Consider the following 11,533-nt stretch of genomic DNA (forward strand, 5'->3'; position numbering starts at 1 on the left):
AAATCTTTAAAGAGACAGCAATGTCCGCGTGCCAATTGCTTCACAGGCAGACTGATGGGACACAATGGACTACTGTAGTGGGTAAATATGGCAGATGTTCAGAAAGAGCTGCTTGTTAGTTAATTTCAAGTTCACATATTTAATTTTCTCTTCGGTTCAGAGGTTCACAGAGAGTGATCAGCAGGCAGCTGTCAAAGAGATCAGAGATCAGACTGACTTCCCTCTTTATCTATTTATTTATTAAAGTGCCATGATGTGGTTTGATTAAACTGAGATGATATGCTTAATGTAGCTTTGTCAAGGATGCATCCCTGATATATCAGACAGAAACGATTGTTTTGAAGTGCAAAACATCATAAAGCAAACATTAGTTTCCGGTTCAAGAAGTTAAAGTTTGGCATAACAAAATCAATAATTGTACCATGACTGCATACATTACTTTTCAGTTTTATTTATATAGATGAATTGTAGACGGACATACTGTATATATGCCTCTGATCACATAAATAAAGATCAACCCAGCATAGACAGTAGGGTCTGCCTCCTATGCATAACCAGCACTGTCCATTCAAGATATCTGTGTGGAATTATAGACAGCAAGACAATCAGATCAATGGCATTTAGCTCACTTGTGCATCCCATTACTTAGAATTGTCTGGCCATTCATTTCGCGGTCCAGTAAAGGGCAGTTAATCGGGTAAAAAAAACTGTAAAGGAAATGCATTGAACACTATTGTCCTGGCACAGATGCTGGTATTGTGATATCAGGAAGAAGATTACAACTCGTAATAATTTCAATCTTTTCAGAGACAGACTTGAGATCCTCCAGAATGAGACGGATGCTGTGAGAAGCATTAATTATGCCGCTTTGGGAGGTGTTGAGGCTTGCAGTGGCCAGCCGTACGTCCTTAGTAGCGTTCTGGTAAACCTGTCGAAAAGTCTGTGACACATCGGTGCAAAGGCGTCCGTTGCTTTCTTGGAGCTTCTGTTGGAGGAGAGAGCTCTCTTGGCCGCTCAATTCCAGCCTCATCAAGGATTCCTTCTCCGGGACTGGTGCGAAATCAGGCGTGGATCTCACCACAATAAGTGGAGGTAACTCCGAGCGCAAAGATTGCACATTTTCAGAGCTGACAGCATACGCGACCTTGCAGGCTTTCTCAACTTCCCCTTCGCTGTCCGTCTCCGATGCTTCCCCGGGAACTTTGAGACCTGAGGCAGATGGGTGTACTGGAGTCAGGGACGTAATGTAAACCTCGTCATCAGAATCAGTTTCAGATGCTTCTCCTTGCACCACGATCTTGAATTTGTTGCTTGCCATCATGCAGTCCTGAAAATGAAATGAAAGGAGATTAAAATCCGCTGGTATCAACAACGATGACTTGGTAGCTGGCTTGCTAACTTTAGCTAATCAAAGTACCAAAAATGAGTTTTCGACACAACATATAGCAAGAGAAAACATTGGCTCGTAAAACAGGTATTCAAACGTTTGCATTAAAGAAAGACAGGCACTTCGTTTTAAAATAATAATTAGTTACCTTTTGAGAGAGGTTGAATCACAACTTCAGTTAACAGGAGTCATGTGAATGGGAAATAAACTTCCTGTTGTACATAGACATTTGACCAATGACCGCTGGGTTTATGTACCATGTGACCAGAAATATGAACACAAACCTTAGTCACATGATCAAGACGTAAACATGAGTTACCTGACGCAGGCCAAATGCTGCTACATGAATTGCGGTGAAGAGAGAAGATGTTTGTAATATATTACAGTAAGTTCTAAAAATTATTTCACCTATGTGAGTGCATAAAATGGATTCATATTCATATAATTTAAAGATAATGCACAATGTCTTCGTAGAATGGAAGCTGAAGCAGTTAGCAACTGCTAGCTGCATAGCCCAAACCTCCTCAGTGGCAGTGGTGAATTCCAAGTTATCCGCGTCCTATCTTCATAAATATGAAATAACTGCCGAAACCTGTTGACACACTGTTAGCTGCATTTAAAGACAGCATTTTACAGTTATGCCACATCATACATGTGAGGCGAGAGAGATGTCTGTTTAAAACCAGAGAAAATATCTGCAGTGCAAGACCACTGGAGCGATTCAAATCAATAAACTACCCACAGGCTGCCGTCGCATTCGCTCCCTCATATCACAACAGCTGATTGCTTTGATGTCTTTGTTGGTAGTTTTCTTATTGTTTTCAAGACAGATTTCATTAGGACTTATCTTTGTACAAGTCAACTTGTGATGAATAATGTCTTGGTATTTTGGGAAGCACCAGCTTTACTTTGTAGTCTTGTACAATCTCCCCACATCCTTAAATATATCATGCTCATATGTGAACATATCCACCATGTTAATGGTACACAAAATCAATTGAATAACTTTTGAATATGTAAACAACATGCACATAGCATTTGACACCACTGGCAACCATTACAAATGTGGTATAATGGGTGCCACTACACTGGGGTGACATGATGCCTTGTGCAGCATACAATAATAACGTCATTCTCTTGGTAAAAGAACAAGCTTGTATTATACTGCACATTTTCTGCATCTTCAGGTAAATGCACACATTATCTCTACAGAAGAAAAATTAAAATAAAAAAGAGACCCTCTTATTCTACATATACCACATTTGTCAAAAGGCATTCTTGCAGGACAGCTGTTTCTGTTGTTACTTATCAGATGATGCATGTTTCGTGTTCACAGTGTTGTGGCCCAGGGGCTTCTAGCCCTACTAGGCAGACCATGAACCTTGGCGAGAGGCGGCCCAACAAGTGGTGGACGGAGACGGACACGTTCGCCATGCTGACACTGATCGAGCAGCTGGACCTGGTGCACGAGCTGGACAAGAAGCGCCAGCGCAACGACTCGCACTTCCGCCGGCTGCGCCACAGCCTGGCCAAGCGCCACATCCACTTCACCGTCAACCAGATCCGCAACCGCTGGAAGAGCCTCAAGCACAAGTACCGCAAGATCAAGACGGCCAGCTACCGCAGCCCTGCCGCACGCCTCTCCGCCATGGAGTCCTTCCGCTACTTCCGGATGCTGGACCGCATGCTGGCCCACAGGCCCAAGGCTGACACCCCCGAGGAGGGCTCGACAGGAGGGCATGACATGGTGGTGCTCACCCCCTCCGACCTGGAGGACCACACTGACAGTACTGGTGCCAAATCTTTGTCTGTCATTGTGCTCCATGCATGAAGTAACGTGTCTCTAACTCATTTTGATCTGCTATTAGTGTCCCTCTTACCCCCAACCCCTTATCTAATTTGCTTCTTATTTATTCATAAGCATGGTTTGGAAGAGCTCTAATTTGAATCATAATGGTGAAACATTAAAAACGCTTGCTTTATTAGTTCAGACCTTACTTGCCCATCATGCTATTAGGTGGCATTAGCACAGTAACAACAAAGACACTAGTTATTCTAGTAGCTAATGTGGAATGGGTCTGGTGTAGATCAGGGTCTCATCTGTTCCATAGTTTGTTGTTATTTGGGCTGCTTCTTATTAGCTGACAATGATGTGCCATTCAAGTTAAAGTATAACAGAAGTGTCGTGTGGCCCACGTTTGCTTTTATTTTGAAGGGCTTGTTCTTTCAGCTGATGTAATTTCCTGTCTCTCAGGTGATGTGACTCCTGCCCCCTGGCATGACCCCCTAATCCCAAAACTGGAAAGTGACGATGAGGTGAAGCCAGACCCGGACGAGACCCCGAGCCTGGACGAACCGGGCTGGGCCGTGAACGGGATGGACGAGGTGATGACCCTGGGGCTGTCTGGGGAGTACCTGGGCTCGGTGAAGGCCGAGCCCATCCCCTCCTCCTCCTTGCATAATCTGGAGGGTGCCAGGGAACCAACTAGCTGTAGCTCAGAGGAGTTTCAAGGTGAGGACAGAGCCGCCAGCCAGTGGTGGTGAGAAAAAATATACTCTCAGTTGTTAATTCTGGTATTGTTTTATGGTTTTGTGTATCTAATAGGAATGTTGTCACATTGGTATATCTGTTGTTGTTTGGTATATCTGTTGGTCTGTCACACGTCTCTTTCTAGATCTGAAACTTGTACATTTTGCCTTCACGTTCCTCTTCTTCGGGCTTTTCCCTAAGGCACTTGCGAGGACACCAGCAGCCTCATCCTTCAGCAGCTGACCATCCTGAACCACCAGCTGAGCGAGCAGCTGGCCGAGCAAAGGGCCTTCCACTGCAGCATGCTGGGAATGATGGACCGGCAGATCGAGGTGCTGGAGCAGCTGTCCAGCTTCACGCGCAGCCAACAGGAGGCCAAGGCAGCCAACACCACCGTCACCGCCACCGCCACCGTCTCCAACGTGACCGACGACGACTGCCTGAGCCGAAGGGTCCACGATGTCCTTCTGCGCATGGAGAAGAGGAACGTGGGGCAGCCCCTGTCCTTGGAGACACCACCGACGCCATGTTTGTCCAAGCCCTCCCCCTCAGCAGAGCACCCCGCGCCTCCCTCCTGGACCGTGTCACTCCTGGAGTCCTCGACCCGGCAGGAGTCCTCGGGCCTGGCCGACACGGACTCCGAAGCCGGCCCTAAAGAGGAGGCTCTGGTCGCCAGCGCAGATGTGGACACACCTGGCCTCGCCAAAGACTCCCAGCCAGAGAGGCAGTCCCCCTCCCCTAAGAAAAGTGCTCTGTTTAATGGCCTTCTGGACAGCTGCCAGGACCAGTGAGAGCTTGCTGCATCTGTGATCCAGCAAGTCCTCCTTGTATGGACTTACATTGATTGATATTTTTTCCTTTTCTCCAAAGTGGTCTTGTGCTGTTAAGGTAAATTGATAAAGAAGTATGTAGACATAAAGGTGTGAGGCCTCGTAAGTCATTCGTTTTTTAGAAAACTGTGTTTTTTTTACATCTTCCATTACTTTTTAATAAGTTCTTGCCCTGATGTTTTAGTCAGTGGTAGTTTACTGTCTTACGGCGCGTGAAGACTTTATGGGAAGAGGTGATATGAGGATTTTATTTTGAAGAGGTTTATTAATCTACTCCAGCTTTTTAATGAAAGGGTAACTAGAAATAGGTGGATCAAGCTACTCGCATTTCTTTAAAGTTAGCAAAGATTTTGCAAATTTTTAATCATTAGTTTACTAAGAAGAATTTAAACCTCATCATGGTCTGTGTTAGAGATATCATATAGATCTTCAGGTCACGCTACAAAACTCCTGAAGAACAAATGTGCAATAATTTATTCATTCATCATCATGTTTTTTATTATTATTATTATTATTAACATTATTATTATTATCAGAAAGTCTGTCATGAATACAATATTGGTTAACTGGGATTGATAGAAAAAGTAGGCCTGAGAAAAGAAATCTGACTGTATTTTCTTATAGAGCAGAAAACAGTATTAACACTAATGTTGTTTTGGTTCAGACCATATGATTCTCTTATTTTTCTGCCTTTGGTTTCAATAAGAGGGGGAATAGCTTTATGAAGGTTTTGTTATTTTAAAAGCTGTATGTACTTTCCCCCAGTCAAACGGATTCAGTATTTTAATGATTTAATGACGTTTGTTACGGTATCCTTCCTAATGGTTGGAGATAGCTGGTTGCAGTGTGCTAACAGATATTTACTTTTCTTGCTTTCATATTTGCCATGGTAATTTATCTAAGCTATTAGCCTGAAGCAATACAAATGTAATATTACTCTCTGAACTATGTGTGAAAGGTGCTAAATTATTTTCAATCGATGAATTGTTGGTTAGATGCTGCAGTTGAACCCTCTGGTGTATTTTGTCGGTTTGAAAATATTGAAAGCTTTTTTTCTCTATTGGTGAATTGAATTTAACATCCTGTATGTAGATGAGGGAAATGTGGGGACTGTAAATCTCATACATGAAAAAGAGTGAAGTGCATGTGGAACATCAGATGATGAGGATAGTCTGCAGTTAAGCAAACAACCTTAGTGCAAAAAAAAGATGCTAGTATTTGATGGAAGAGGCATGTGCTTGATGTAAATATGCAGATGAGTTTCATCTATACTTCCTAAAAGGTCATTGGATGACTCCTATTTATCCAATAATTCTTTAACAGATTGTGTTTTGCAGGTTGTTTCTCATAAAAGGTAATTAATAAATATCATTATTTTTTATATGAATCTATAAAAATGTGTGTGTTTGATTTGTATATACGACCACTTTCAGCACCATTTCCTTGATCTGTCGGTAGGTGGCGACAGGTGGACATGAACAATATTCTAGCCTACCCCAAAGCAGTAGGTGGCGATACGCCGGGGATCTTTTGTTTTGTTCATATGGGAAGGCATAGATTACTTCGGTTGTGACGTTTAGCTGTTTGCTAGTTGCAAGGCTTGTGTTATACAGCAAAACTGCAATATATATATATATTTGTGCATGACTTGTTTATCGTTGCCATATCAGCATAAAGTGAGTATTAATACATTTTACCTAACCACTTTGTAAAAACTGACCTAGCTGCATACCCACAACCACAAACATTTGACATTCGAACCATTAAGCCAGCTATCAAAACGAGAGTCTTCTTGACAGGTTAGCTAGCTAGCAAAACAGTATCTTGTTTGTATGGCTTGTCTTACTATCGTCTCAGTTTCGTGTTGTCAAGGCACGCTAATTCCATGGTTCATAGTCGGAGTAGAAGTTGGCCAACTGTTAGCTTGCTAACTTCACAGACGGTGCTCATGTTCACATTAATTGCGAAAAACAGCTAATTGCGAAACCAACAGATGGCCATAGTTAATAGCTGGAGAGCCATATTTTCATAATTTCCTAATTATTTTACTTGCAGAAAATGTACATTAATGATGTTCCTCCTTTAGACATGGCAGATGACTCCCTCTTTGAATTTCTCCATATGGAAATAGTCTCTCATGTTTACAAGGAACATGAGTCCCGCGGAGATAACGATAAGGTAGCTATGACCTCTTCATACTCTGTCCATGAAAGAGAAAATGCAGGTGTGCACTGTTGATGTCTTTATTTAATGGACCGCTCCTCACCGCTGTACTATTTTACCCGACCAGATCTCTGTGGAGTGTGATTATTTTCGCATACTTTCATTATTTATTTTGTCGTGTTTGAGTTAAGTGTGTAAAATAATACCTCATGTATATATGTATAACTAAACTGAATATTCTCTTCTCAGGAGAGAGGCACTTGTGTCTCCTTATTAGAGCTCATGGGTTTCCGGGTAGGCCAAGGACTTATTGAGAGGTAATAAAAATGCCTTCTGTGAAACTACCATCAGATGGTTGCTTATGCGATGTAGTTTTTGAAATGTAAAGTAAATCTAATATGGAAATTCTTCTTTCAAGCTATTGCCACAGCATATACTCTCTAAAAAACACTTGTTGCCGTGTCCCCTTCAACTAAAGGTTCACAAAGGACACTCCTAGCTTCAAGGATGAGCTTGACGTTATGAAGTTTGTCTGTAAAGACTTCTGGACGAACATCTTCCGCAAGCAAATAGACAACCTACGAACCAATCACCAGGTGCATGTTTGCATCATAACTGCAGTCAGCAGTCTCGGAATATTCTTCACTACTACAAGAATTTGAATTGATCGTAACATTTTGTTTGATTCTGTTTCCACATAGGGCACATACGTCTTACAGGATAACCGGTTTACACTCTTGACGCCGCTGTCTAGTGGGAAACAGTACCTGGAGGAGGCTCCTAAAGTACGTCAGGAAACCTCAAGGCCCATGACATCATCATCAGGTTTACATCATTACCAAGCCCTGTGAATATATGGATCTGACCTCTGACCTCGCTTCTCCTCTTCTTCTGTAGTATCTGGCCTTCTCCTGTGGCCTGTTGAGGGGCGCGCTGTCTAACCTGGGTCTGGAAAGTGTGGTCACTGCAGAGGTCTCCCTCATGCCTGCTTGTAAGTGCCATCTGTGTGTGTGTCTCTCTCTGTGTGTGTGTGTCTCTGTCTGTGTGTGTGTGTGTGTGTGTGTGTGTGTGTTTCTGCTTGTAACTATTTCTGTTTATGAACATCTCCCTGGCCAATCTGAAAATCAATAAACAAAGGCAAAGAGCCTGGTCGTTAGTCGCGGCTTAGGAGCGTTAGGCCTCTATTGATTAGAGTGATTAAGAGTGATTAGAGCGTTCTCTTGCTGATTGGTACTTTGGCTAGTGGCTTCCTTTGACAGCCCCATTCATGCTTCGTGTCTTCCTTCTGACCATAATGTTGCCTTCTGCCTTCCTCATTACTTTAAGATCTAATAAAACATTTAAGCTGAGTCATGGTTGTGCAGTTGTATGTCAAAGATAGGGCACCCATGTGCAAAAGGCGTGTTTAGTTGATTTTCAAGTGGAAAGTTGTGAACAGAACCCCCTACAGCAAACAGACATTTAAAAGGAAGAATTGCTTATATGTAATACTTAAGTTCTGTGAACAGATGAAGTAAAATTTGTGATGTTTTAGCCACAATCACCAAAAGTGTGTTTTTGCACATGCCACAATTACTGTTAAAATCTATTTTTTAAGTTAATGACCTAAACCTTTACAACATAAAAATGTGATGCCTCATTGTTGAACGTTTGTTTACTGCAGGGACTCTGTCCTTCTTTCCATTTAAAAAATCAACAGAACCCATCATTTTCACAGGGGTGCCAACACTTTAGCATACAGCTAATAATCAGTGACTGTATACAACTTCAGCTTCAGCCTCCTCTTTACTCTGCTCTGATTGGCCAGCCTCCTCTTTACTCTGCTCTGATTGGCCAGCCTCCTCTTTACTCTGCTCTGATTGGCCCGTGCAGGTAAATTCCAGGTGGTGGTGCAGAAGATTTAGACGACTGTTGGGAGACCTCAGAATCCTCCCGTCCAGACTTCCCCTTCGCCCTCTACTATGAATGTCTACTTAAATGTCCTGAATGTTTACAAACCAAGGTAGTTTACAACATATTATTTTTGATAAAGAGTCCACTCATAGTGGTCACCTTTTAGAACAAATTTAAAATCAGAAACCTGTGAAACATTGCCTTTTCTTTTTTTTTTTTTTTTTTTTTTTTTCCGAACAGTGAGGTATGGACAAAGATGAACATTTGTATGTGTCTGCAGAAAAGCTGTTAGGCCATTGTGAAATCCTGTACAATCAAAGCTAGTGTCCTTACTAGATACCATTGAGTTTGTGAGATGTGACCGGTTTAAAGGTAATTGATGTACCAATGTGACAGATGTAATGTATTTATTTATTTTAAGACATTCCCCTCTACCTCTGGTTTTCTGTTTTTTTTTTTTTTTTTTTTTTAAGAATGCATTTTCTTTTTATGAATTTGTTTAACAAACAGTTGGGTCAAATGATTTTAAACATTTAAGCCCACGGCTAAAATCAGGCATATGAAATAAGTTCCTGTGTTTACCACTAGAGGACGCTCTGTGTAGGTCTCTTCAGACTTGACTTGGATTGACTCAGAAGTCAGCTCTGAACTTAAGAATAGTGTTTTGTGCACTAACCTTCCATGTTTCATGAAACATTCTTTTCCTCACGAGTATAATATATATATTATATAGATATTATTCGTCGGTTTCCAAGGCGTCGTAGTCACCCCCCTCAGGTGTACCTTGTGAAAGGAGTGTAGTGTCTCCGTGGTTGTGTCATTTAGGATCACCCAGTGTAAACAACGCGTTGAGACGTGTTTTAACACTGCACAGTGAAAATGCTGTGCAAACGAAGGTGCTGGGGTTGACTCTCTTTTGTAGACACTTTAAACAGAAAAAGATAATGCCAACATATTAGAAGCAGAAAAAAAAAAAAAAAAGAAAACCGCTTTTGCCCCACTAAATGGAACTTGACACCATGTGAAAAAGCAGCCTGATTTAGTTTTAATACCCAGAGTGTGATGTGTAGTTATGTGTGGTTCTATCCCGTCTGTGCCAAAACAGCTGCTCTTGCATGGGGAGGAGGGCTCTTCCTGTCAACACTTAGTCAGGGCTGGGAAGAAAGTTGTAAAGGTCACCGGCCCAATGTCTGCAGCACGCCCTCAACACAAACGTGTGGAGAGAAGGAGAAGAGAAAAAAACAAAACAACGGCATCGAGTTAGGAGGTGAAGGGGATGGTAGATTGAGATAGGGGTGGTGTGGTTGTGGAGAGGGAACTGATAGAGAGTGGTGTGTGTGTGTGTGTGTTTTTGTGTGTGGAGGGGAGGGAGGAGGGCTTGATAGAGGGAGGTGTGTGTGTGGAGGGGGTGAGGTGTGTCTGTGTGTGTGTGTGTGTGTGTGGGGGGGGGGGTTAGGGTTGTCCCAGTGCAGTTCCTTTTCAGCGCTGCCTGGTCCTTTGTGGAGGTACATAACTGCTCGGCTGCCCGGCCAGATCCCCAGCTGGTCCATTCCTCCTGAGTCGGGCCATAAAAGAAAAGTGCTGGAATGGACCAGGCAGGGCCGTCTGCATCTGAGAGCCCACTATGGCCGACATCAAACACTTCACCCCAGCCCCTCCACCCTACGCCTCCCACTCTTCACCAATCTGGACATTCAAACAATGTCCCTACCAACTTCTTCTCTTCTCTTCTCCTTCCTTTTTTTTTTTTTCAAAACTTCTTCATTGAGGGTCTCCCCCCCCCCCCCCTCTCTTTCTGTTTCGTTAACAACCATTAGCTCAGACGAGGGCCAGGGCTACTTAACCAGCTAATTGTGCGAGTTCCAAAGCCCTCTTCCCTCTCAGGGCTGTGCCAGTGGGCACCCAGTGTGGGGCTCTCAGCGTCTATGGGGCTGTTTTTTCTCCAGGTGCTTTCTCTTCATCTCCTCCTCTTCCTCTTCCTCTTCCTTTCCACTCAGATGAAGCTATGCAGTTTTGATATCCACAGCACTCAATGTTTGTGAAATGGAGTGATTGTAACTGTAAGAAGTTTGAAGGTGTCTTTGTTTTTTTTTAATAAATGTGATCAGTTGTGGTGTTTACCAAAAAGAAATAAAAGTTGTTTAATTGGTCATGTATCTGTCTTGCTCAAATACGTACTTAGTTTTAAGAGAAGTCGTTTAGTAAGCAGAAGGTTGCTAGTTCGATTCTCTGTCGAAGCGTCCTTGAGCAAGACACTGAACCCCTAATTGCTCCTGATGTGCAGTGTGCCATCAGTGTAAATGTAAAATGTAAAATGTGTATACATTGTAAGTCGCACATATGTAAGTCGCTTTGGATAAAAGCGTCTGCTAAATGACTAAATGTAAATGTAAAATGTAAATGTTTATGCTGATGTAGGCTGTCTCGCCTCGCAAAGAGTGTGGTGAATTCATCTACGATCAACACAGCTTGTGATGGTTTCATTTTTCCTCCGACAAATTCTCAGCCTGCGCTTCCTGTGTTGTGGAATTGCAATGAATAAGTCTCGAAACTTACAAACCAGCTGGCTGACCGTCGTTCCCCAAAAACATTTTTCTACCTCCCCACTGTGAAATCTCAATTAAGCATTGGCACAGGCATGGAGGTCACAACTGGAGTTAATAAAGATCATAGAAGGAAAAAGTATTCCAGAAACTCAAACCATTGAGCACAATCAGCTTGTGTTGATTT

The 11,533-nt window shown here is 42.6% G+C and overlaps 3 protein-coding genes across 5 annotated transcripts; 2 read left to right on the forward strand and 1 right to left on the reverse strand.

Moving 5' to 3' along the window:
• Positions 1 to 689: 689 nt before the first annotated feature.
• LOC105909760 (biogenesis of lysosomal organelles complex-1, subunit 3) lies at positions 690 to 1,643 on the reverse strand. Its single transcript, XM_012838420.3, has 2 exons — positions 1,536 to 1,643; positions 690 to 1,327 (listed from the first exon to the last, which is right to left on the reverse strand). Exon 2 carries the CDS (start codon positions 1,319 to 1,321, stop codon positions 731 to 733), a length of 591 nt encoding a protein of 196 aa, XP_012693874.1. The 5' UTR covers positions 1,322 to 1,327; positions 1,536 to 1,643; the 3' UTR covers positions 690 to 730.
• A 23-nt stretch (positions 1,644 to 1,666) lies between these two features.
• Positions 1,667 to 4,986, forward strand: LOC105909759. 2 transcript variants are annotated; one of them, XM_012838419.3, is made up of 4 exons: positions 1,667 to 1,772; positions 2,724 to 3,180; positions 3,642 to 3,899; positions 4,119 to 4,986. In XM_012838419.3, the coding sequence occupies exons 2-4, from the start codon at positions 2,763 to 2,765 to the stop codon at positions 4,706 to 4,708; spliced, it is 1,266 nt and encodes a 421-aa protein (XP_012693873.3). In that variant the 5' UTR covers positions 1,667 to 1,772; positions 2,724 to 2,762; the 3' UTR covers positions 4,709 to 4,986. The 2 variants fall into 2 exon arrangements, with proteins under 2 accessions (XP_012693873.3, XP_031429810.2); XM_031573950.2 differs by having other exon boundaries at positions 2,724 to 3,174.
• A 1,281-nt stretch (positions 4,987 to 6,267) lies between these two features.
• On the forward strand, positions 6,268 to 10,955 carry LOC105909761 (trafficking protein particle complex subunit 6B, like). Of its 2 annotated transcripts, XM_012838422.3 has the most exons (7): positions 6,268 to 6,423; positions 6,834 to 6,925; positions 7,160 to 7,227; positions 7,389 to 7,506; positions 7,612 to 7,695; positions 7,808 to 7,901; positions 8,783 to 10,955. In XM_012838422.3, the coding sequence occupies exons 2-7, from the start codon at positions 6,836 to 6,838 to the stop codon at positions 8,812 to 8,814; spliced, it is 486 nt and encodes a 161-aa protein (XP_012693876.1). In that variant the 5' UTR covers positions 6,268 to 6,423; positions 6,834 to 6,835; the 3' UTR covers positions 8,815 to 10,955. The 2 variants fall into 2 exon arrangements, with proteins under 2 accessions (XP_012693876.1, XP_031429811.1); XM_031573951.2 differs by lacking the exon at positions 6,268 to 6,423 and having other exon boundaries at positions 6,441 to 6,925.
• The last annotated feature ends 578 nt before the right edge of the window (positions 10,956 to 11,533 follow it).

This window comes from Clupea harengus, unplaced genomic scaffold, assembly GCF_900700415.2.
Source record: "Clupea harengus unplaced genomic scaffold, Ch_v2.0.2, whole genome shotgun sequence".
NCBI classification, from domain to species: Eukaryota; Metazoa; Chordata; class Actinopteri; order Clupeiformes; family Clupeidae; genus Clupea; species Clupea harengus.